The sequence below is a fragment of the Phocoena sinus genome, chromosome 5, assembly GCF_008692025.1.
Source record: "Phocoena sinus isolate mPhoSin1 chromosome 5, mPhoSin1.pri, whole genome shotgun sequence".
Classification (NCBI taxonomy): domain Eukaryota; kingdom Metazoa; phylum Chordata; class Mammalia; order Artiodactyla; family Phocoenidae; genus Phocoena; species Phocoena sinus.
The window spans coordinates 77,528,084-77,555,053 of record NC_045767.1 but is presented as its reverse complement, the minus strand read 5'-3'; the positions used below and the strand labels follow the sequence as shown (position 1 = coordinate 77,555,053).

The following is a 26,970-nucleotide window of genomic DNA, read 5'->3' as shown; positions in this document are numbered from 1 at the left end:
AGTGACCCTGCTGTCTGCTCTTTCTCCCTTAAAGCAGATTTCCTGGAGCCCAAGATCGGGAGTTGGGTTTTTATGTACCAGGGGCCCTACAGAGCCTCAGCAGGAGATGTACAGGAATCAGGAATTGTGAATGCCAAGGGCGCCGGGCACTCTGGGGCTCATGAGAAAGGGGCCTTAGTCCAGCCAGACTTGATGCCCATTTAAAATGGAGTTAAAATAGTAACCCCTAGCGTTAAGTTTTGTGTTTATTATGGTGAGACACAGAGGAAAAGAATACCGTGAGTTACTGAATTACTTCTCTGACTTTTGGGGTTTTTTAGCCAGGAAAACCTGACTTTTTATTTCTTAAATACTGTGAAGGAAGAGGGGCAAAATGGTCCCCTGATGATGGAGGGCCATGGAGCAAAGAGTAGGGATCATCAGCAGAGGTCCTATGGGCATTAGGGAAGCGCGGGGTGCCGTAGTTAGGGTCTTCCTGCAGTGGCTTTTGTATATCAGCCCGGAGCTTGCATCTCTTGGCAAGACTGTCACTGAGGTAGATGTCGCTCAGTGGGGGCTGTGGGTTCACTTTCCGCTGGCTCTGAATGTCCTGCTGGATAATAGGGACCCATTCTGGGGGGACTGCAGCTGCCCAAAGTTCTGTCTCAGCTGAAGCTCCATCATGCTTGTCTCGGGAGCCCCCCTCAAGGAGCAGCAGGTGGACCTTGGGACACGGCCTCTTCTGCTGTTGTTCCAAGGGCTGGGTAAGCATTCTCCAGCTGAGGCTCCGGGGAAGTTCTTTCTGATCTCTGAACTTCCACTGGCTCCTCAGGAATCAGCTGGGGCAAGGGGCGAGGTGGGTATGACCAACCCTGCAAACATATCTGAGGATGGAATCAGGGCCTCTTCTCTCATTTTTGTTATGTAGCTCCAAATTCCTTTCTCAAGCAAACTTATTAGGGTGGTCAGTTACAAAGCTGGTACCAAATGTTCTCTGTGTGCCTGCTAGGAGAGGTGCCAGAACACAAATGAACATACTTCTTAGGAGTTCTTCAACAGCTGGACGTGGGAGAGAAAAGGAGAAGGTGTGGCCTGTATAAATCACAAGCTGGGGCTTCCCTGGTGGCGCAGGGGTCGAGAGTCCGCCTGCCGATGCAGGAGACATGGCACAGGTTCGTGCCCCGGTCCAGGAGGATCCCACATGCCGCGGAGCGGCTGGACCCGTGAGCCATGGCCACTGAGCCTGCGCGTCCGGAGCCTGTGCTCCGCAACGGGAGAGGCTGAGTCAGTGAGAGGCCCGCGTACCGCAAAAAAAAAAAAATCACAAGCTGGATTTAAAAAACCCCTTATGAAGAAGAACTGACCTTAATTACACCCTTTAAAATGTCTGTTTTCTTCTTGCAGCCTCTTTGAATGCTCAATTTGGTCAACATTCAGAATATAGAACAGTAAGTAAGAAACCACTTGTATCATTTCTACTGATACGTGAAGCTGACAACAGTTTGGGTTGGGGGCTAGTTTTCAGGTCTGACCTGCCACTTTCGAAACAGTGGACTGCTTCTTTAGAAACCAGATTCTCAGGCAGGCTTTTTGATACGGATCACAATGTACAGGTTGGTTGAAAATAGCTCAGGCCTTGGATACCTCAGGGCTTTGTTTCCTTTAATGTTCCCTTTGATGATTTAGAAGATCCTAAGCCTAATAGTTACACCTTATACTAGGCATTTTATGTATATTAACAAATTAAATTCTGTGGAAGTAAAGGAAGACCAACCAAATGACTAGCAAAAGCTAGTTATTCAACATGCACCCCAGTACTCATAGCAGCACTATTTACAGTAGCCAAGACATGGAAGCAACCTAAGTGTCCATCGACAGACAAATGGATAAAGAAGATATGGTACTTATATACAATGGAATACTACTACTCAGCTATAAAAAAGAACAAAATAATGCCATTTGCAGCAACATGGACGGACCTAGAGATTATCATACTAACTGAAGTAAGACAGAGAAAGACAAATAATCACATATAACTTAAATGTGGAACCTAAAATATGACACAAATGAACCTACCTACGAAACAGAAACAGACTCAGACAGAGGACAGACTTATGGTTGCCAAGGGGGAGGGGGAGGGAAGGAAAAATTAGGAGTTTGGGATTAACATATGCACAATACTATACATAAAATAGATAAACAACAAGGACCTGCTGTGTAGCATGGGGAACTATATTCAATGTCTTGTAGTGACCTATAATGGAAAAGAATCTGGAAAAGAATATATATATATATGTATGTATATATCTGAATCACTTTGCTGTACACCTGAAACTAACACAACATTGTAAATAACTATACTTCACTTTTTTTAAAAGGTTAATAATAATAAAAAGCTAGTTATTCAGAGCTTGATGTAGCAAGTGAGTTAGCCATGTCACTTGCGTCATTTTGGCTGAGACTAAAAGGCAGAGAGTGGGAAGGCTTTAAAGTGGGAAAATGGGAAAGCATCAGGTAAGCCCTGATTGAGGCTATTGGCATGGCGAAGCTGTAGGTGGGTAACTAGAAGCAGGCATCCTATGTGAATTGTTAGAAGGACATATTTGGCTTTCTCTGACTGGGCCTAAGTTGGAAGCAGGGACAAAATTTAGGAGACTATCAGTTTCCCTAATCAAGCCCTGGCCATTTGGGGCCAATTGTTACAGAGCTTACTGTTTGGCTCCCTGGATGTCACTACAGATAGCTATCTGATTTTTTACCAGTCTGACTCTAGCAGACTGGCTTCCTGGACTGGTTATTCTAAATAATGTGTTGGTTTCCTGGGCAGCTTGCTAAGGTTGTGGGTCAGAGTTCTTAATATCTGGTCTGACACTGTCCATTTGTATACGCAGTCTCTCATTTCTCACAATGACCTTGTAAGATAGATAGATATTATTATTTACATATGGGGATACTGACCTCAGTGGGTTAGGTAACTTTGAGTATTCAATTTAGTACAGACCTTTTCCCGGAAACTTTCCCACCCTGTTTTCTTCCTCCAAAGCAGACATACATGGACTTTCTCTGTGCCATTCAAACTACACTGCATTATCATCACCACCATGCTAGTGTAGGGAGGAAAAAAAATCTTTCCTCTACGCTTCTAAGTTCTCAGCTGGGGCCCCTATAACAAAGGACAGGTTAACAAGAGAAAAATAAACAAACATTTATTAACAAGTGCATTGTGCATACACATGGGAGCACTCAAGAGATGAGAAATTCAAAGAGGTGGCTTAGAAATCTGCCTTATATAGATAGCATCTTTACCAGAGAGCAATAAGTTTGTAGATAAATGACAGGACAACGGAAAATGGTTTTAGGCTTCCAAGGGTGGCAAACAGTGGGAAGATAAATAATGGGAGGAAACTAATGGGGTAAGGTTTGTTTGCAGATTCCTCAGGTCCCACCTCTGGACTGATAAGAGTCCAGAGTCATCTCCAGTAAAGGAGAATTTATATCCTGCCCTTAGGCAGAAAAGGGGAAGAGAGAGAGAGAGAGCTGCATATTAACTGCCTTTAGCTCACAATAATTTTTATATCAAAGAGCCATATTTTGGGGGTGACATAGCCTGGTTTCCTTCAACAGTGAATGCTTAGATACCAGACAGTGTTCTAAATTCTTTGTATAGAATAACTCACTTAATCCTTTATAGCAGTAAAAGTAGGTACCATTATTATCCCCCTGGTCAAGTTCACATGGAAATGGTGGAACTGTGGGCCCAACCCAGGCATTCTGACTCCAGATCCAGTGCTCTTCACTAGCCCATCAGAGCACTGAATTGTAATTGTCTGTCTCCCTCCAGTAAACTGTATATTTTGTGGTCAAGGATGATGTCTTGTTATTTGGTACCCAGCCGTCAGCACTTAATGGGTGCCCAATAATACTTTTACTCAGATGACTCAGTTTTCTTGGGTTTGATTTTCTTTCAGAAAAATGGGGATAATAACAGCAAAAACTCACTCTGGCATCTTCCATTTAAGCAACTCACATACGGCCCTCTCCTTTCTCTCTGAACAGTTTCCACAGCAGATCACTCACTCACTGGTTGTAGATAGACCGCTGTCTTGTATGACTAGTCTCTTGTAAAGTCGAATATTTCCATCAGTGGAGTTGTATTCTCACCAAGACTCAAGTATGTGTGTTCACAGGCCTGTTATGTGAGTCTCCAGTCTTATTTTAATTAAAAATGTAAAAACAGCATAAACATGAGTGTAAAGAGATAAGCCGTTTATATGAGAACTGTGTCAAATGCTTTTGAAAGACTTGCTAAAAGACAAAACGCTAAAAACAAAAAAATTGCTCTTGAATTAGGTGTAGGTAAAACAATGGTAAATAATTGGGGAATTATGTTTTAATTGTATATTACCTTGTTGTAACAGTGTCTTTAAATTCTCACAATATTTAAAATGGGTAGTTTTACCCACCAGGAGACATTTAGACAGTCATTTTGATTGTCTAACTGGGGAGTTGTTACTGGCATCTAGTGGATAGAGAACAGAGATGCTACTAAACTTCCTTCAATGCACAGGGCAGCCTCACACAACAAAGAATTATCTGGTCCAAAATATGAATGGGGTTGAGAAATCCCATTTTTAAAGAAACCAAAACAGGAAATCATAGGTGATTTATTATGTGTATGATTTTTGCAGTGATAGTGCACAGAACTCTAATTAGTTGAAACATTCATAGGAAAAGTCTTATGTCTTATGTCAGGTAGGATTAGATTCAGCTGCAAGAAACAATGACTCAAAATAACAGCTCGCAGAGCTGCCACCTTAGGACATGGCCTTTGGCCTCCCGGTCTGTAAGATAAAAAGTAGCGCTCCATGCACCCAGGAGCAGGATGGAGGAATGGACAAAGGAGAATAAGAATTGGGGGAAGCCGAGGACAGGTACCAACTTTCTTTTAAAGGAGGTTCCCAGAAGCTACTACACAATAATTCCACTTGTATCCCATCAGCCTGACCTTGATCATATGGTCATACCTGGTTGCAAGGGAGGTTATCTTAGTGTAGGTAGCATTACAGCTGGCCATGTGCCTTGTCATTGTCTTACATCAAAAGATTGGCATCTGTTTTCCTTTATGTTTTAAGAGATTCTGTTATTGTTTCCCTGTTAATTGACTTTTTCAATTAAGTGAGCAATTACCACTTGTCCCAATCTCATTGGATAAGAGGGCATCTACTCTCCTGTGGAAGCCCTGGAAGGCAACATCTTAATGAAGCTGGGGCAGCAAGAACACATCAGGCTCCTAAATGGAGATAGAGGGCTGAATGGAGGATGGAAAGGGTCAAAAAAGTTCTTTACTTTAGAGTTTGGCCCATGGCCAGCCCTGTTTAGCTCTTTATAAATCCAGATATCAGAAGAAATGTGTAGTTCATTTATTAAGAATGCTAAACAGGGTGACTTACTCTGAAGTGAGGAACGGTAATCACTACTAAAACATACACACACAAACAGAAATACAGCAGGCCATATATTTAACCTGTTATTAAAGTGGGACACTGCACATCATAGTGTGACCATTGTGACCATTTCTAGTCCTGGCTCTGCTAGAGACTAGTGGCTATGCATAAGACATGTTATGTCTCTGGTCTCGATTCCATTGAATCTGAGGGTTGAGTTCCATGACCCCATATCGGTTTCTTAGGGCTGCCGTAATAAAGCCACAAACTGGATATCTTACACAATGGAAATGCACTGTCTCACAGTTCTCAAGGCTAGAAGTCCAAACTCAAGGTGTTGGCAGGGTTGCTTCCTTCAGAGGGAGAATCTGTTCTATTCCTCTGTCCTAGTATCTGGTAGCCTTAGGCATTCCTTGGCTAGTTAATGGCATTCTCTTGGTGTCTTCACATGATCTTCCCTCTGTGTGTGACTGTGTGTCCATATTTCCCTTTTGATAAGGACACCAGTCATATTGGATTAGGGCCAATTCTACTAACCTTAAGTTGATTACCTATATAAAGACCCTATTTCCATATATGGTCACATTCTGAGGTACTGGGGGTTAGGACTTTAACATATCTTTCTGGGTGGACACAATTAAACCCATAACAACCCCTGAGATCTAATTCTGAACCTACTGCTTTCTTTAATGCTGTTGCTTAAATGCCAGTATCTTAAAAGTCCAGACAGGATTCCCGAGTGGTCTGGGCATTATGCACAGGGATTAGGTGGAATATAACAGGACATTCTCATGGAGGTGGTAGTGAAGAGCAAATTATGAAGCTGGAGGATAGTAAAGTAGGTTTGGTGACATATCTTGGACTTTCATTTAAAAATCAGCCAGACAGAACCTTCCTCTGAGGTCGTTTTCTTACATAGCAGGTACTGACCCATTGCTTCAACACTGCATCTGATTTTTGCATTAGAAAAAACTTTTTTTTTTTTTTTTTGTGGAAAATAGAAATCTTTCTGTAGGCTGTTTCTAGGAAATCTAGGAAAATGTGGGTGTTTGGCCTCCTCTCAGCTGTTTTGTGATGAGAAAGTCTCACAGTATTCTCCAATTGCTGTCTTCCTTTCTCCTTTCCAGCCAGATTGCAATCAGTATAAATTACCAGGATGTCCCAGGGACTTTAGCCCTGTGTGTGGAAGCGACATGTCCACTTATCCCAATGAGTGTACTCTGTGTGTGAAAATCAGGTAACAATTTTACAGTATAAACTAGCCAAGTTTTCTTTAGTTCTTCTCATGAATTTTGATTACTTAGGAAGTTGTGACTCTTTTCTTGGACACAAGAATCAAATGTGACATAAGTAGTTCTGTTTTAAGACTGACATTTTAAAAAACACAGAATCTTCCAGTGCATTTTCTAGGCTAAAGTTAGACAATAAGGTGTGTGATTAATCAATTATAGACTGGATAATTAAGTGATGTACTATCAGGGATGGGTAGTTTCCAAAAATTAAGAATATATTTAGGATTGTAGCTGCAGTGCATTTTGCAGCCCCGTTGGTCGAGCGTGTGCTGGGCACTGAGAAAGAAGACCTGGGTCTGCCACCCAGTGTCTAGGGACAGTTCCAGAGTAATGAATCAGTGTGTCTTCAGAGGAATGAAAGAAAACAAGGAAGGGAATGGTAGCTATTTCTGGGTTTTGAGGCAGGTCATGGAGCTGAGGCCCTGCCATGTAGACCCCAGCCCATAAACAACCCTACCCATCCTGGCACAACTTGAAGGGGAACAGGGATGTCCCAGAGCATCAAGTTCCCTAAGAATGCATTGTCCCTCAGGAGACAAGATGGGGGAGTAGAAGGACTTGAGCTCACCTCCTCTCACGAAAACAACAAAATCACAACCAACTGCTGAACAATCATTGACAAAAAAGATGGGAACCTACCGAAAAAGATATTCTACACTGAAAGACAAAGAGGAAGCCAAAACCAGATGGTAGGAGGGGTGCTTTCGCGATATAATCAAATGCTATACCTGCTGGTTGGGCAACCCTCAAACTGGAAAATAATCATATCACAGAGGTTCTTCCACAGGAGTGAGAGTTCTGAGCCCCATGTCAGTCTCCCCAGCCTGCGGTTCTGGCACTGGGAGAAGTCCCCAGAGCATTTGGCTTTGAAGGCCAGCAGGGCTTGAGTGCTGGAGCTCCACAGGACTGAGGGAAATAGAGACTCCACTCTTGGAGGGAGCACACAAGGTTTCATGTGCACTGGGTCCCAGGCAAAGCAGTGACTCCACAGGAGCCTGAGCCAGATGTAACTACAGGTCTTGGAAGGACTCCTGGGGAGGCAGGGGTCGGCTGTGGTTCACTGTGGGGGCAAGGACACTGGTGGCGGAGGCCCCAGGGAATATTCATCGGGCGTGTGCTCTCCTGGAGGTCGCCATCTCAGCACCAAAACCTGGCCCCACCCAACAGCTTGCAGGCTCCAGTGCTGGGACGACTCAGGCCAAACAACCAACACAGCCCCACCCATCAGCAAAGTTGTCTAAAGTTGTCCTGAGCCAACAGCTGCCTATAAACAGACCCCTTGACATGGCCCTGCCCACCAGAAGGACAAGACCCAGCTCCATACACCAGTGGGCAGGCACCAGTCCCTCCCACCAGGAAGCCTGCACAAGCCCCTGAACCAACCTCACCGACCAGGGGACAGACACCAGAACCAAGAACTACAATTCTGCAGCCTGAGGAACGGAGACCACAAACACAGAAAGTCAGACAAAATGAGATGGCAGAGAAATATGTTCCAGACAAAGGAACCAGACAAAACCCCAGAAGAACAGCTAAGTGAAGTGGAGATAGGCAATCTGCCTGAAAAAGAATTCAGAATGATAGTAAAGATGATCCAAGGTCTCAGAAAAAGAATGGAGGCACAGGCCAAAAGATATAAGAAATGTTTAACGAAGAGTTAGAAGATTTAAAGAACAAACAGAGGAACTTCCTTCATGGCAAAGTGGTTAAGAATCTGCCTGCCAATACAGGCAACATGGGTTCAATCCCTGGCCTGGGAAGATCCCACATGCTTCAGAGCAACTAAGCCTGCATGCCACAACTACTGAGCCTGCACTCTAGAGCTTGTGAGCCACAAATACTGGGCCTGTGTACCACAACTACTGAAGCCTGCGAGCCATAGAGCCTGTGCACCGCAACTACTGAGCCCATGCACTGCAACTACTGAAGCCCGCACACACTAGGGCCTGTATGCTGTAGCTACTGAGAACACGTACTGCAACTACTGAAGCCTGCATGCCTAGAGCCCATGCTCTGCAACAAGAGAAGCCACAATGAGAAGCTGGTGCACTGCAACAAAGAATAGACCCCACTCACTGCAACTAGAGAAAGCCCACACGCAGCAACAAAGACCCAACGCAGCCAATAAATAAATAAAATTTTAAAATAAATCAATAAAGAACAAACAGAGGTGAACAATACAATAACTGAAATTAAGAATATACTAGAAGGAATCAATAGCAGAATAAATGAGGCAGAAGAAAAAATAAGTGAGCTGGAACACAGAATGGTGGAAAACACTGCTAGAGAACAGAATAAAGAAAGAAGAATGAAAAGAAATGAGGATAGTCTAAGAGACATCTGGGACAATATTAAGTGCACCAACATTCACATTTAGGGGTCCCAGAAGGAGAAGAGAGAGAGAAAGGGCCGAGAAAATATTTGAAGAGATAATAATTGAAAATTTCCCTAACGTGGGAAAGGAAAAACTCACTCAAGTCCAGGAAGCCCTGAGAGTTACATACAGGATAAACCCAAGGAGGAACACTCTGAGATACATAGTAATCAAACTGACAAAAATTAAAAACAAAGAGAAAATGTTAAAAGCAACAAGGGAAAAGCAACAAATAACATACAAGGGAATCCCCATAAGGTTATCAGCTGTTTTTTTCACCAGAAATTCTGCAGGCCAGAAGGGAGTGGCATGATACATTTAAAGTGATGAAAGGGAAAAACCTACAACCAAGAATGCTCTACCCAGCAAGGCTCTTGTTCAGATTTGACAGAGAAATCAAAAGCTCTACATGGCTAGAGAGACCGTGTGCTGCAACCACTGAGCCTGTGCACTCTAGAGCCCATGTGCGACAACTAGAGAGAAGCCCACACACCACAATGAAGAGCCCACATGCTGCAACAAAAGATCCCGCATGCCGCAACCAAGATCCCGCATGCCACAATTAAGACCCAACGCAGCCAAATTAAAAAAAAAAAAAAAAAAAAAAGCTTTACAGACAAGCAAAAGCTAAGAGAATCCAGCACCACCAAACCAGCTTTACAACAAATGCTAAAGGTACTTCTCTAGATGAAAAAGAAAAGGCCACAACCGGAACCAAGAAAATTACCAATGACAAAGCTCACCAGTAAAGACAAACATACAGTAAAGGTAGGAAATCATCCATACACAAATATGAAGTCAAAACCAGGAATCATGAGGAGAGAAGAGTACGAATGCAGGATATTGGAAATGCATTTGCAATTAAGAGACCAGCAACTTAAAGCAATCGTATATATAAATACATATATAGACTGCTATATAAAGACCTCATGATAACCACAGACCAAAAATCTACAATAGATACACATACAAAAAAGAAAAAGCAATCCAAACACAACTCTAAACATAGTCATCAAATCACAAGAGAAAGGAACAAAAGAGAGGGGAAGAAAAAAGACCTACAAAAACAAAACAATTAACGAAATGGTAATAAGAACATATATATCAATAATTACCTTAAATGTAATTGGATTAAATGCTCCAACCAAAAGACACTGACTGGCTGAATGGATACAAAAACAAGACCCATATATACCCTGCCTACAAGAGACCCACTTCAGATCTAGGGACACATACAGACTGAAAGTGAGGGGATGGAAAAAAGTATTCCATACAAATGGAAAGCAAAAGAAAGCTGGAGTAGCAATACTCATGTCAGAGAAAATAGACTTTAAAATAAAGACTGTTACAAGAGACAGAAGGGCACTACATAATGATCAAGGAATCAATCCAAGAAGAAGATATAACAATTGTAAATATATATGCACCCAACATAGGAGCACCTCAATATATAAAGCAAATGCTAACAGCCATAAAAGGAGAAATTGACAGTAACACAATAATAGTGGAGACTTTAACACCCCACTTACATCAATGGGCAGATCATCCAGACAAAAAATCAATAAGGAAACACAGGCCTTAAATGACACATTAGACTAGATGGACTTAATTAAAATTTATAGAGCATTCCATCTGAAAGCAGCAGAACACACATTCTTCTCAAGTGCACATGGAACATTCTCCAGGATAGAGCACATGCTGGTCCACAAAGGAAGCCTAAGTAAATTTAAGAAAACTGAAATCATCAAGCATCTTTTCTGAACACAGTGCTATGAGATCAGAAATCAACTACAATAAAAAGAAACTGTAAAAAACACAAACTCAGGGAAGCTAAACCATATATTACTAAACAACCAATGGATCACTGAAGAAATCAGAGGAAATCAAAAAATACCTACAGATAAAACAAAAACACAAAGATCCAAAACCTGTGGGGCGCAGCAAAAGAAGTTCTAAGAGGGAAATTTATACCAACACAATGTTACCTCAGGAAACAAAAAAATCTCAAACAACCTAAACTTACACCTAAAGCAACTAAAGAAAGAACAAACAAAACCCAAAGATAGTAGAAGGAAAGAAATCATAAAGATCAGAGCAGAAATAAATGAAATAGAGACGAAGAAAACAATAGCAAAGATCAATAAAACTAAAAGTTGTTTCTTTGAAAAGATAAACAAAATTGATAAGCCTTTAGCCAGACTCATCAAGAAAAAAAGGGAGAGGGCTCAATAAAATTAGAAATGAAAAAGGAGAAGTTACAACTAACACCACATAAATACAAAGGATCATAAGAGACTACTACAAGCAACTACAAGCCAATAAAATTGGCAACCTAGAAGACATGGACAATTTCTTAGAAAGGTATAATCTTCCAAGACTGAACCAGGAAGAAATAGAAAATATGAAGAGACCAATCACAAGTACTGAAATTGAAACTGTGATTTAAAAACTTCCAACAAACAAAAGTCCAGGGACCTCCCTGGTGGCGCAGCGGTTAAGAATCCGCCTGCCAATGTAGGAGACACAGGTTCAATCCCTGGTCTGGGAAGATCCCACATGCCGTGGAGCAACTAAGCCCGTGTGACATAACTACTGAAGCCCACGTGCCCTAGAGGCTGTGAACCACAACTGCTGAGCCCATGCACCACAACTACTGAAGCCCACGTACTCTAGGGCCTGCGTGCTGCAACTACTGAGCCTGCGTGCTGCAACTACTGAGCCTGCATGCTCCAACTACTGAAGCCCACATGCCTAGAGCCCGTGTTGTGCAACAAGAGAAGCCACTGCAATGAGAAGCCCACACACTGCAACAAAGAGCAGCCCAAATCTCTAGCTGCAACTAGGGAAAGGCTGTGTGCAGCAACAAAGACCCAATGCAGCACCCCCCCCCCAAAAAAAAGTCCAGGACTATATGGCTCCACAGACGAATTCTCTCAAACATTCAGAGGAGAGTTAACACCTATCCTTCTGAAACTGCAGTAAGTCCCTTACATATAAACCTTCAAGTTGCAAACTTTCAAAGATGCGAACATGTGCTCGCATTTCCAATCACATGAGTTAGTTCACGTATCTGGCGTACATTGTCACATGTGTGCATCCTCTACAAGTGGTGTGCTTTTGTGTACTTTACTGTACAGTACTGTATAGAGTACAGTAGTACAGTATCTTTATTTCAAGCCCAGGATGTCCAGAAGCAAGCGTAAAAGCAGCAATGATGTAGCTGGTATTGTACTGTACTTTTTGAGGTACTGTACTGTAAGATTAAAATTGTTTTCTTGGGACTTCCCTTCCACTGCGGAGGTGCAGTGGTTAAGAATATGCCTGCCAATGCAGGGAACATGGATTTGATCCCTGGTCTGGGAAGAACCCACATGCCATGGAGCAACTAAGCCTGTACACCACAACTACTGAGCCCACGCACCACAACTACTGAGCCCATGCTCTGCAACTACTGAAGCCCGCACACTCTAGGGTCTGAGGGCCACAACTACCGAGTCCATGTGCTGCAACCACTGAAGTCTGTGCACCTAGAGCCTGTGCTCTGCAACAAGAGAAGCCACCGCAATGAGAAGCCCATGCACTGTGATGAAGACTAGCCCCCACTCACCGCAACTAGAGAAAGCCTGCGTGCAGCAACAAAGACCCAACACAGCCCCCCAAAAAATGTATTCTTTATTTTTTGTTTGTTTGTCTTTTATGCATTATTTGTGTGAAAAGTATTATAAACCTATTACAGTACAGTACTATATAGCCAATTGTGTTAATTGGGTACCTAGTCTAACTTTGTTGGACTTACGAATGAATTGGACTTATGAATGCACTCATGGAACAGAACTCATTCATATGTAGGGGACTTACTGTATTCCAAAAAACTGAAGAGGAAGGAGTACTCCCAAACTCATTCTATGAGTCCACCATCACCCTGATACCAAACCCAGAGAAAAATACCACAAAAAAGAAAATTACAGGCCAATATCATTGATGAACATAGAAGCACAAATTCTCAACAAAATACTAGAAAACCAAATCTAAGAATACATTAAAAGGATAATACACCAAAAAAAAAAAAAAAAAACGAAAAGGATCATACACCATGATCAAGTGGGATTTATCTCAGGAATGCAAGGATTTTTCAATATCTGCAAATCAGTGTGATACACCACATTAACAAATTGAAGAATAAAAACCATATGATCATCTCAATAGATACAGAAAAAGCTTTTGACAAAATTCAACACACATTTATGATACAAACTCTCCAGAAAGTGGGCATAGAGAGAACCTACCTCAACATAATACAGGCCATATATGACAAACCCACAGCTCACATCATACTCAATAGTGAAAAGCTGAAAGCATTTCCTCTAAGATCAGGAACAAGACAAGATGTCCACTCTCATCACTTTTATTCGACATAGTTTTGGAAGTCCTAGCCATGGCAATCAGAGAAGAAAAAGAAATAAAATGAATCCCAATTGGAAAACAAGAAGTAAAACTGTCACTCTTTGTAGATGACCTGATACTATACATAGAAGATCATAAAGATGCTAAGGGCGTTCTGGAGCAGGGCAGCTGGACTATGGGAAGCAGCAGGCAGAGGGCAGCAGTAGGAAACTCGGGGATCTGGGTGCAAAAGCCCAGGGATAGGAGCTGCAGGCATGCTGCGTCCCAAGGCTTTGACCCAGGTGCTAAGCCAGGCCAACACTGGAGGCATCCAGAGCACCCTGCTGCTGAATAATGAGGGATCTCTGTTGGCCTACTCCGGTTACGGGGATACAGACGCCCGGGTCACCGCTGCTATCACCAGTAACATCTGGGCGGCCTATGACTGGAATGGGAACCAAGCGTTTAATGAAGACAATCTCAAATTCATCCTCATGGACTGCATGGAGGGCCGGGTAGCCATCACTCGAGTGGCCAACCTTCTACTGTGCATGTATGCCAAGGAGACTGTTGGCTTCGGAATGCTCAAGGCCAAGGCCCAGGCCTTGGTGCAGTACCTGAAGGAGCCTCTCACCCAAGTAGCAGCATCATAATGGGTGTTGGTGGAAGCAGGGGTTCAGAAAAGAGAGATGACCATTTGGAGGGGCAGGGCCTCCTGGGGAAGCCTTCCTGGATGTGGAGGGTTGGGGGGACTTTGTTCTTCCCAAGAATAAACTTCAACTCCTGTCTTGAAAAAAAAATGATGCTAGCAGAAAACTACTAGAGCTCATGAATGAATTCACTAAAGTTGCAGAATACAAAGTTAATACACAGAAATCTCTTGCATTTCTATACACGAACAACGAAGGATCAGAAACAGAAATTAAGGAAACAATCCCATTTACCATTGCATCAAAAGAATAACATACCTAGGAATAAACCTGCCTAAGGAGGCAAAAGACCTGTACTCTGAAAGCTATAAGATGCTGATGAAAGAAAGTGAAGGCAACACAAACAGATGGAAAGATATACCATGTTCTTGAATTGGAAGAATTAGTATTGTCAAAATGACTATGCTATCCAAGGCAATCTCCAGATTCAATGCAATCCCTATCAAATTACCAATGGCATTTTTCACAGGACTAGAACAAAAAATTTTAAAATTTGTATGGAAACACAAAAGACCCCGAATAGCCAAAGCAATCCTGAGAAAGAAAAATGGAGCTGGAGAAATCAGGCTCCATGGCCTCAGACTATACTACAAAGTTACAGTAATTAAAACAGTATGGTATTGGCACAAAAATAGAAATATAGACTAATAGAACAGGATAGAAAGCCCAGAAATAAACCCATGCACCTATGGTCAGTTAATCTATGACAAAGGAGGCAAGAATATACAATGGAGAAAAGACAGTCTCTTCAATAATGGTGCTGGGAAAACTGGACAGTTACATGAAAAAGAATGAAATTAGAACATTCTCTAACACCATAAACAAAAATAACCTCAGAATGGATTAAAGACCAAAATGTAAGACTGGATACTATAAAACTCTTAGAGGAAAACATAGGCAGAACACTATTTGACATGAAATAAAACAATATCTTTTTGGATCCAACTCCTAGAGTAATGAAAATAAAAACAAAAATTTTTAAATGGGACCTAATTAATCTTAAAAGCTTTTGCACAACAGAGGAAGCCATAAACAAAACAAAAAAACAACCCACAGAATGGGAGAAAATATTTGCAAATGAAGCGACCAACTGGGGATTAATCTCCAAAACACACAAACAGATCATGCAGCTCAATATCAAAAACACAAACAACCCAATCCAAAATGGTCAGAATATCTAAATAGACATTTCTCCAAAGAAGATATACAGATGGCCAAAAAGCCCATGGAAAGGTGCTCAACATCACTAATTACTAAGAGAAATGCAAATCAAAACCTCAATGAGGTATCACCTCACACCAGTTAGAATGGCCATCATCAAAACGTCTATAGGGACTTCCCTGGTGGTCCAGTGGTTAAGACTCTGTGCTCCCAATGCAGGGGGCCTGGGTTCTATCCTTGGTCAGGGAACTAGATACCGCATATCTCAACTAAAGATCCCTCATGCCACAACAAATAGCCCGCGTGTCACAGCTAAGACCTGGCTCAGCCAAGTAAATAAATAAATAATTAAAATTTTAAAAAAAGTCTATAAACAATAAATGCTGGAAAGGGGGCTTCCCTGGTGGCGCAGTGGTTGAGAGTCTGCCTGCCGATGCAGGGGACACAGGTTCGTGCCCCGGTCTGGGAGGATCCCACATGCTGTGGAGCGGCTGGGCCCATGAGCCATGGCCGCTGAGCCTGTGGGTCCAGAGCCTGTGCTCCGCAATGGGAGAGGCCACAGCAGTGAGAGGCCCACGTACCGCAAAAAAAAAAAAAAAAAAAATGCTGGCGAGGGTGTGGAGAAAAGGGAACCCTCCTACACTATTGGTGGGAATGTAAATTGGTACAACTAATATGGAGAACAGTATGGAGGTGCCTTAAAAAAAAAATTATCACATGATCCAGCAATCCCACTCCTGGACATATATCTGGAGAAAACCATAATTTGAAAAGGTACATGCACCCCAGTGTTCATTAGAGCACTATTTATAATAGCCAAGACATGGAAGCAACCTAAGTGTCCACTGACAGACGAATGGATAAAGAAGATGTGGTACATATATACAATGGAATATTATTCAGCCATAGAAAAGAACAAAGTAATGCCATCTGCAGCAACATGGATGGACCTAGAGATTATCATACTAAGTGAAATAAGTAAGACAGAGAGAGACAAATATCATATGATATTATATGTGGAATCTAAAACAAATGATACAAGTGAACTTATTCACAAAACAGAAACAGACGCACAGACTTCAAAAACAAACTTATGGGGCTTCCCTGGTGGCGCAGTGGTTGAGAATCTGCCTGCCAATGCAGGGGATACGGGTTCAAGCCCTGGTCTGGGAAGATCCCACATGCCGTGGAACAACTGGGCCCATGAGCCACAACTACCGAGCCTGCGCATCTGGAGCCTGTGCTCCACAGCAAGAGAGGCCGCGACAGTGAGAGGCCCACGCACTGCGATGAAGAGCAGCCCCTGCTTGCCACAACTAGAGAAAGCCCTCACACAGAAACGAAGACCCAACACAGCCAAAAATAAATAAATAAATAATTAAAAAAACAACAAAAAAACCCCCCAAACTTATGGTTACCAAAGGGGAAAGGTGGGAGAGGGATAAATTAGGAGTTTGGGATTAACATATATACACTACTATATATAAAATGGGTAATCAACAAGGACCTACTGTATAGCACAGGGAACTCTATTCAATATTCTGTAATAAACTATATGGGAAAAGAATCTGAAAAAGAATGGATATATGTAATGTATAATTGAATCATTTTGCTGTACACCTGAGACTAACAGAACGTTGTAAATCAACTATACACCAATATAAAATAAAAATTAAACAAAAAGAATATATTTAGTAGTTCAACTCTGTGGAATATTGTGTGGAATATTAAGTGTTCTTTTAAAGTCAGAGGGCACGTTCAGGTAACCTACACACCCTGCACTATTAGTTGGAAAAGAGGTCTTAATAACTCTACCTGGTAGAATGCTCAGTAATAAGTGTATTACACCTGACATCCTTAGCGTAAAACACCTAACCAGCTCATGTGACCATGACTTCTACTCCAGGTATGCTGCTTTGTATTTCAGGGGGCCATTCTCTGACCTCAGTCTTAAGTGATTTACCTAGGTCTTTCTTCTCAGAGTGATTCTTTGGGGATGGTTCCCTGTGCCCTAGGGTTAGGGAAAAAAAAATAGCTGAGTTGGGCTTTCGCCCTCGATTTAGCTTTAAAAATGATTAATTGTCACCCTGTAAAGAATCTAATGTATAATGACATGGGTCTTCTTAATACAAATAGTGGGGCAGTTTCAGTACGGCAGGTAGTGTTTCAATATGGCGGCCCAGGGCAGGTCACCCCAAAATGTGCCTCAATGGCATGTTAATTATTGTGAATTAAAGTTGCTTAAGAAACAGCCAGCAAGAGAGACACTTTGACCCTCCTCTCTGTCTCCCTGAAAGCAGGAAAATAATCTCATATGAAAGATGCACTCCCTGCATCTGAAAGGTAGAAGGGACACCCTTAATCGCCAGAGATGGGGAATTCAGAGCTGAAAAGCCTGTAAAAACAAACCTTGTTACTTCTTTAATTTACTTCCCTAAGCCAAAACTCTGTATAGATTCTTCACTAATTAACTACCCAAAGTCTAAATTTCTTTGTCTTGTCAATTCCTCACAAATGTATTGTTTCTTTGTCTAAAAAGAATAAAAGCTGCCTGCTTTGGTTACTTATTAGGTCCCATTTCTATGAGACCTCTGTGCACATAAATAAAAGTTTTTCTTTTTCTCCTGTTAATCTGTCTTGTGTCCATTTTACTATTAGTCCAGCCACAAGAACTCAAGAGGGTAGAGGGGGAAATTTATTCAACCCTGACAGTTGGTGAGCCAGGCAGGAGCCTGGCTGGAACCTGCTTCCCGCCCTGAGGCTACTGCAGATGAGAGATCCTGAGACATCTGATAAAGACCAGCAGAAGGTAAGATTTCTTACCACGTCAGCTTCCTGGATCTCTGTCTGCAAGGTCTGGCGGAAGGGAAAGTGGCGAGAGTTCCTTACTCCCTCTCTAAATTTAGATTAGCAGGAGAAAATATTTTTGAGCTAGTTCCTTGTACTTAGCAACTCTTGGGAATTCTTTTCTTCCCAGAGATGGTCACTGTTTTTCTTCGTCTCTGTCTGTTGCATTGTTTGCCATAAGGAGGAAGAACCATAGGGCAGAATGCAGGCATAGGTCCTTCCTATAAGCCTGCTGTTTGAGCCAGCCTCATAGACTGGTGAGTTAATGTTTCTCACCAGACCTGCATCTACTTAAACAAACTTTGCTGTGGATCTTCCATATAAACCCAGATAAAGTTTGTCCTTCCACCTTGCTTTATGTCCTGAGATCTCAGCTTTGTGTCCAGTGAGAATATTCTCTCTGGTCCCAGCCATTTGGAAGGTGCATCTGGTGGCCAGTTGAATAGTCTTGGGTTTTGAAACAGAAAGTCAGCACTCTGGCCATACCAGCTCTCAGGAGAGTTTGTCTTAATGGGCTGTTGTCTCAACCTTCATTGCCTTACTTTCTTAGACTAACTATGGGAGTGAACTTTCTTGATCATGTGAGGGCTATATACTCTTGTGAGATACTTCTTTCATCTTTGGTTAAGCCATAAAAAAGGCTTATTGGTTTGAGTCTGTATTTGAAATTAATACAAGATCCTACTCATCAATGACCAGAAAAAGGATCCTTTAAGTTGGCTATATTTAAGAGGAAAAAAATTTTGAAAGCTCTCATCATAAATAACTTATATTGATACTTATGGGAGGATCAAATTGAAAGGAAAAAAAAGTATAATGGTGAGCTTTAGGTAGGCCCTTATAAAGATGAAAAAACAGAAATTAGACCTAAAAGTAAGATGCAACATAAATTCCCCTTCTAAAAAAAAATCACCCATCTCCTCTATAATTCCCCAGTGCCTCCTGCAAATAATCAGGAAGTAAATCAGCTGGAAGCCAATATTCAAGGGTTTAATAGAAACAACTTTCTTTGTCTTGCAAAACTGTACAAAATGAGAAATGCAACTGTAGAAACAAGTCAAGTTCCACTTGCCTTTACCAATTCCCAGTCCTTACCTATTCCTCTCAAAATGCTTTCTAGATATTATAAAAGATCAGGATATTGGAGCAAAACTGTCCTGTACTTTAAAAATTATTTAAAAATAATAATTACCCTAAGACTTATAATAAATAAATAAATAAATAAATAAATAAATAAATAAATAAATATATATATATATATATATATATATATATATATATAAAATAATAGATAAATATACTCCAGAACTCCTAGGAGAAAACCTAACATTTTCTTTGGCCCTAAAAGCTATAAATCTTATCATGTCTTTGAAATGTAAACACAGCCCACATTGCCTGAGACTGAGCCTGGATTAGCTGAATTGGTAAAACCTGAAACCAAAAAAAAAAGGGAAAGAGGCCTTTTAAAACACAAACTGCTAAAAGGATCTCTTGCCCAAACTCTAGTAAATCACATCCCTTCTGCAATTATTTGTCAAGGGCAAATACAGATCTTAAGTCTTCTCCACAAATAATAAAAGATGTTAGCCATCTGAGCAAGTAAACTTAATGTATTTCAACTTTATTTATAAACTAGTGACTTTTCTATTGTACCTGACTCATGACTAAAGTTTTAAAATGAAAACTAAGAGATCTCTGGTTGTGTATATGTCTATATGGGTACATTATAGATATTTTTCTACCTCTAGATGGTATTGCCAAAATTAATTTGTAGAAGAGCTCCACTTAATTGGCCTAAACAAACAAGCACTTACATTAAAATTCTCAAAAATATAATAAGAACCCAAAATTTTTTCAAGTTCTAGGATAACCTTTGATAAATAAAAGCTAATTTTAGGCTTGTTGGTTTAATTAATATAGGTATGTCTTCAGAGTTACAAGCATTAAATATAATGCATATAAAAAATTTTGTTCTACCTAGTTTTGCTAGTCAAATGGGCTTATGTTGTCTCTGTTGCAAATTTTGCCAGCAAAAAAAACCAAAAGAAAACCTTAATGAATAGCTGCTTTAATGACTCATTAAATTTTCATAAGTAAACTAAGTATGATTGTTAAAAACAAATGAATTAAATAGATGTAAATTAGATAAGAATTTTTAGCTGAGGCTTTTAATAATAATTGTTTTATTATGTGTCTATTTTTCTAAATTCTTTGGTAATTTAATTTACAACCTTAGAGTTTTGCTGAGTTAAATTAAATGATGGGAATTCATTGGGTGTCTATATCATTTCCAAATAAGATAAAACACAGAAACATTAATTGCTAAACAAGTTTAAGTTTACCTACTTTTGATGTGTTATGTTTGGGTCTGTTAGTAGATATAGCTTGTGCTTTATTGAAATACTGTGCTATGAAGTGGCATCTATTTCTAGAAATTATGAAATGTATTTACGTTTGCCAAGCCGCAAAATGTTAATACAGTTCACAGTTGTTTACTTCTTTATTTCCCCCCGAAATTAAGATTTCAAAGGATTAAGAATTCTAATTAATATATGTAGTTAAAGGTACCAGAAATAAAAAAAGAAGTATTATGTGTTTTGGGCTAAAAAAAGGTAAAGAGGTGCTTTTGTTAAGGAAAGAGAAAGCGATTTTTTCCTAAAGTTGGCTATTTCTAAATGGGAAAGAAAACAAGGGACAAATAAAATGAACATAGACAATTATAAAAGGTCTATGAAAAAAAGAATCTTTAGGAATTTTATGTGTGATCAGGACTGGCTAAGACTGAAATGAATTTAATTAAGTAAATGAGTTTTAATATCAAAAGTAAACTGGTGCAAAATTAAAATTTGGTATGTACCTCTGTTAAAAGGACAAAGTTTTCTTAGATTATTGGTCTAGTCTTAATAAGAAATTGTAAGAAAAAGAGTTTTCTTTACCTTTAATCTGTCTAGAAAAACAGATTCTATGTTTTGTCTTTATCAGATTTTTGATCACTTAGAAGACACACACACACAAATCCAAGTCTTTTCAATATTAAAAGAACTAAGGCTTTTTACAACTATTTAACTTTCTGTATTTGCCAGAGATGTCTTTATCACTTTGATTAAATGGGCAGCTCAGTATTCTTTCACAGTGACCTATGATCCTGTTTGACCAAGTGTTCTAAAAACGTTTGATATTTTTGACAAACTGCACGAAAAAACAAATTCTAAATGAAGTCTTATTGAACTGGAAATAATTTTGGGGTTTTCCAGAGGGCCCCTGGAACACCTCAAAAATTTATTTTCTCTCCTTATAAAAGAGATACTAAATTAATTAGGCTTATTTTGTATGTTAAATTACATAGGAAGCATTGTCAAGTAAATGATGATAAACCTTCTTAGGTCATATTGTATGGGTAAGTGTTATTAACATAAATGTTCTAGAAAATAACTGAAAATCCTAAGCTTTGGATATGTCCTAGCATGTTAGCCATAATTCTAGCTGTTATCTTAAAATGATATGTGTCTCAGAGATAACTAAATTTCTTTATCAGTTCCATTATAATGAATCAGATCTTCAATAATGCACATTTTAAAGTCTTTTATCATCTACACACAGTTACTGTTTTACTCACATGCTTTTACAAAAGCTTTCTGCAAATGTGTTTTATCTTGAGGGGAATTCATGGAAAGCAATCTAACAAGTATTCTAGAATATAAGTTTCTGATGACTTTCAAATCATACCTGGGTAAGAATTTACAGAACCCTAATGGAGAAACTGATGGCTTCAAAAAATTTCTAACAAAAGATCAAGTGGAGCAAGAATTAATTATGGGACCAAATAAACTGAGGAAGATAATTATAATTTTTTATGATTTATTAAAATTTGAAACATTGCTGATTTTTAAAATTTTTTGTTTCTCCAGATTTAAGGAGACTTTTTTCTCTTTTCTCTTAAGCTGTGACTTAGAACAATTTGGTCCATTATAGGTTTCTAAGCAGCATTGGAACATTTATCTTTTTCTCTCTACTGGATCCCTCCAGAATTCAGAAACTCTCAGTGAGTACTCTTATTTTCTTGGCAATATAGTTATTTGCATAAGTTCAGTAAGAATCTGTTTTTCTTATAACAAAACACAATTGGAAACATTGATTATATAATATTATCACCGCTTTGACTGGAATGTCATATTGGAGAGAGACATGCATAGACTCAGATATGACCAGACAGCTTTGAGAAACTAAGGTTGACTTTATGTAGCCAATAAAGTCTCTTGGAAAAACAGCCTAGTACCTTACTTTCAGGTGAAAGTAGCCTTTCAGCAGCCTTACCAGGTGAATAGGGAGGGTCATTTCCTGGCAGACCCAGGAAATAGTTTATTTTGAGGACCTCGTGAAGAAAGGAATTCACCCAAATCTATACCTATTGCAGGCAAAGTCTGTTGGCGAATGTTCGGCTTGGTTTCTTAGCCTTGAGAGGCTATTAAAAATTCAATCTGAGGGACTTCCTTGGTGGTCCAGTGGTTAAGGCTTTGCCTTCCAATGCAAGGGGTGTGGGTTTGATGCCTGGTCAGGGAGCTAAGATCCCACATGCTGCACGGCCAAAAACAAAAAACAAAAACAGAAGCAATATTGTAACAAATTCAATAAAGACTTTAAAAATTGTCCACATCAAAAAAATCTTAAAAAAAAAATTCAATCTGAGATTCCTCATAAAAAGTTCCAGCAAAGCAGATTTAAAATAGTCCATATGCTCAATCACTATTCTTGCTGTACTTATGTAAACAACCAGGCCAAGGTTATTGAATCTAGACTTATTTTGCAAACAAATTAGTCTAACTTGGCTATCTTTGGTAAAAACTGGGGGTAATTGTAGAGAGAAAATTATGTTTCAGCAGAAACTATAATACACACTTGTAGACACCAAATTCTAGTTCTGTTCATTGTCTTTGAGGGTTTTGTTATTTACCTGTAAAATAGACTATATCCTGAATTCTTCAAGTTTCCTCCTATATCAGGCTATTACTCTCCAAACCATCCTTTCCAAATTTGTCCTATTATTTTTTTTATCTGAAATCACTGAAAACTAAAACTGCCCTTTTTTTTTTTTTAATTTTTTTTTTTGCAGCATGCGGGCCTCTCACTGCTATGGCCTCTCCCATCGCGGAGCACAGGCTCCGGACGCACAGGCTCAGCGGCCATGGCTCACGGGCCCAGCCCCTCCGCGGCATGTGGGATCTTCCCAGACCGGGGCACGAACCCGTGTCCCCTGCATCGGCAGGCAGACTCTCAACCACCGCGCCACCAGGGAAGCCCAAAACTGCCCTTTTTTTATGAAGCCCTACAAACTGAAGCTAGACAATTTGAAATAAACTTCAAAAGCTCATATTTAAACAATCTTTGTGCCTGTTGCTGTATGAGCAGCTCAGAAAGTTTACCTGAACACCTGATGACATCATCAGAGACATTTCAAATTGCAAAAGATGCTTTGACCCTGACATCTAGAAATCTTAACTGACTGACCCCTGGGCTCAGAAACTGGTTTATAATCTGCTCCAATCACTAACCTCTGTTTTTCCTTTGTTTCCATAGACATGCCTCTTATTTATTTTTTTAAATTAAATTATTTATTTATTTATTTTGGGGCTTTTCTCTAGTTGCAGCAAGCGGGGGCTACTCTTCATTGCAGTGCATGGGCTTCTCACTGCAGTGGCTTCTCTTGTTGCGGATCATGGTCTCTAGGTGCACAGGCTTCAGTAGTTGTGGCACGAGGGCTCAGTAGTTGTGGCTTGTGGGCTTCAGAGTGCAGGCTCAGTAGTTGCTGCGCATGGGCTCAGTTGCTCTGCAGCATGTGGAATCTTCCCAGACCAGGGCTCGAACCTGTGTCCCCTGCATTGGCAGGCAGATTCTTAACTACTGCACCACGAGGGAAGTTCCGATATGCCTCTTATTAAATGCCTGATTGCTTGCAGCATAGGCCTAACTTTGGGATGCCACCTGCATCACCTGAAATGAGCTTAACTCATCTGACTTACTGTCAAGTCTGAGAGACTGGTTTAGTGGGATGGAACACTCTATCAGCTTGACTTTTAATATGTGAGATTGCCAAGGAAGTTTTAGAAGAGGGAACCGTTGAGGCCCAGGGCAAGCCACCCCAAAATATGCCTCAATGCCATATTAATTATTTTGAATTAAATTTACTTAAGAAAGAGCCGATGCAAGAGTTACACTTTGACCCTTCTCTCTGTCTCCCTGAGAGGAGGAAATAAATCATATGAAAGATGCATTCCCTGCTTCTTGAGGTAGAAGGACACTCTTATCACCAAACATAGGGAATTCAGAGCTGAAAAGCCTGTATAAACAAACCTTGTTACTTCTTTAATTTACTACCCCAAGCCAAAGCTCTCTTTAGATTCTTTACTAATTAAGCTCCCAGAGCCTAAGTTTCTTTGTCAATTCCTCACAAATTTATTGTTTCTTTGTCTAAAATGTATAAAATCTGCCTGCTTTGGTCACTTATTAGGTCCCATTTCTATGAGAACTCCGTGCACAAGAATGAAAATTTCTTTTTCTCCTGTTAATCTGTCTCGTGTCCATTTTATTGTTAGTCCAGCCACAAGAACTCAAGATGGGTACAGGGGGAAATTTAATAATAAATGTTTTTATGGTTGTTCGATTTGCAGGGACGATGGTCATGATATTAAGGTAATCCGAAGTGGACCCTGCTGATGGACCAGAAAGGAAATTGGAGAAACCACCTTCAACTGCACACTACATGAACTTCATTTTTCCCTTTTTCTCTTTTCCTGTGTTTCTATGCATGAGATTTTTTAACCCATATTTTCTGAGATGAGTTGTGTAAGTGGGCAGTGACTGATAAAACAACAACAAAATCCTTGTTTTTTGGCTTTTGTCCCTTGAGTTAAGCTTATTGCCCAGGTGACCTATGTACTGCTTTATTTGGTTGGAATAAAATTAGCATTGTATTCAATTACCACTGTTCCCTGTTGAATGTCCATTCTCACTCAGCAGCCTCATGTGGCTCTTTTCTTCTCAGGCAAATGTGAATTTCACTAAGGAAGTAGAGTCATTTTTGAGAGGGCAAGGTTTATTCTCCTTCCCCATTTCCCTAAATCTTGGATATATAATGTATGTGTAACTGGTACAGTGTTCTGCACAGAGCAAATAATGTGAGACACTGGAGCTGACTTTAGCCAGAGCTGGTAGAGTCCAAGAATCATGCAGGTAAAAATACAAGATTCCATGTCTCTTTTCAATACAATTTTACTCCAGGGTTAATGCAGGAATTTGCCTTTTCCCTTCTTTTAGAACACTGATTCTCAACCCTGGGTGATTTTCCCCCAGGGGACATTTGCAACTATGTCTGGAAACATCTTTGGTGTCACAACTTGAAGGGTGGGTGCTCCTGACATATAGCGGGTAGAAGCCAGGGATGCTGCCAAAGACATCCAGCTCCCAACAACCAAGAAATTTTCAGTCCAAAATGTCAGTAGTGCTGAGGTTGAGACATTCTGTCTTAGAGTTTGATGTAACATAAAGAATAGACAGAGGGACTTCCCTAGTGGTCCAGTGGCTAAGACTCTGCGCTCCCAACGCAGGGGGCCCGGATTTGATTCCTGGTCAGGGAACTAGATCCCACATGCTGCAACTGAAAGATCCCGCATGCTGCAACTAAAGATCCTGCATGCCACAACTAAGACCTGGCTCAGCCAAATAAATAAATATTTAAAAAAAAAAAAAAAGAACAGACATAGCGATAACAAAAGTGACCTAAGTTTAATTTAGAAAGATAGTGTTTTCCAGATAGAGGATTTTGAGTCAAGTCCTGGATTTAAGTGCATTCCAGGGCTAGGAAACTGTGAGACCGTGAGGCAAGAGGTGGCTGGGAGAGTATGTAGTGAAAAGAACATGGCTTTGGGGGATGGGCTAAATGTGAATTTGAATTCTGATTCCAAGACTTACTTGAGCTTCTGTTTTCTTATCTGGAAAAGGGGGATAATGCTCAACCCATGGAGCTGCTGTGAGGAAACTGCTCAGCACAGCACTTGGCACATAGAAACCACTGAAATAGTAGCTACTGTTACTTAAGTACCCCTCTTAAGGAGGAAGAAACTGAGGCCTGCAGAGGCAAACCAACTTGTCCAAGGTTATAGAATACATGCAAAACAGTCTGGACTAGAAGCCTGGTCTCCAAATTCCCAGATCTCTGTTCTTAAATGGGATAGAGGCAATGAAGTGGGAAGTTGTATAACATAAATGTGCCACAATTACATTATGTCCTGTAGTTATTTTTGGCTTAAAAGTTTTATAAAAGTGATGTATGATTTTCAGAAAGTTAAAAAAGTACACAGAGGGCTTCCCTGGTGGTAGAGTGGTTAAGACTCCACCTGCCAATGCAGGGGACACGGGTTTGAGCCCTGGTCTGGGAAGATCCCACATGCTGTGGAGCAGCTAAGCCCACGTGCCACAGCTTCTCAACCCTGCGAGTCTAGAGCCCATGCTCCGCAACAAGAAAAGCCACTGCAATGAGAAGCCTGTGCACTGCAATGAAGAGTAGCCCCCGCTCGCCTCAACTAGAGAAAGCCCATGGGCAGCAACGAAGACCCAACGCAGCCAAAAATAAATAAATAAATTTATTTTTTAAAAAAATATACAGAAATATGTTTAAAAAGTGAAAGTCTTTCGGATACTAGCCTCCAGAAGTAACCTTTTGGAACACAGTCTCCGTAAGTATGTGGTGTATATAAAATCACACACACACAGAAACACACCCCTGC

At 40.4% G+C, this 26,970-nt stretch overlaps 2 protein-coding genes across 5 annotated transcripts in view; one reads left to right on the top strand and one right to left on the bottom strand.

Annotated features, from left to right (window-relative positions):
• Positions 1–26,970, bottom strand: part of LOC116754783 (RE1-silencing transcription factor-like) — a 195,577-nt gene that overhangs the window by 110,653 nt on the left and 57,954 nt on the right. The window lies entirely within an intron of this gene.
• Positions 13,748–14,158, top strand: LOC116754786 (ragulator complex protein LAMTOR2-like). Of its 2 annotated transcripts, XM_032633725.1 has the most exons (2): positions 13,748–13,987; positions 14,069–14,158. In XM_032633725.1, exons 1-2 carry the CDS (start codon positions 13,748–13,750, stop codon positions 14,123–14,125), a joined length of 297 nt encoding a protein of 98 aa, XP_032489616.1. In that variant the 3' UTR covers positions 14,126–14,158. The 2 variants fall into 2 exon arrangements, with proteins under 2 accessions (XP_032489616.1, XP_032489615.1); XM_032633724.1 differs by having other exon boundaries at positions 13,748–14,158.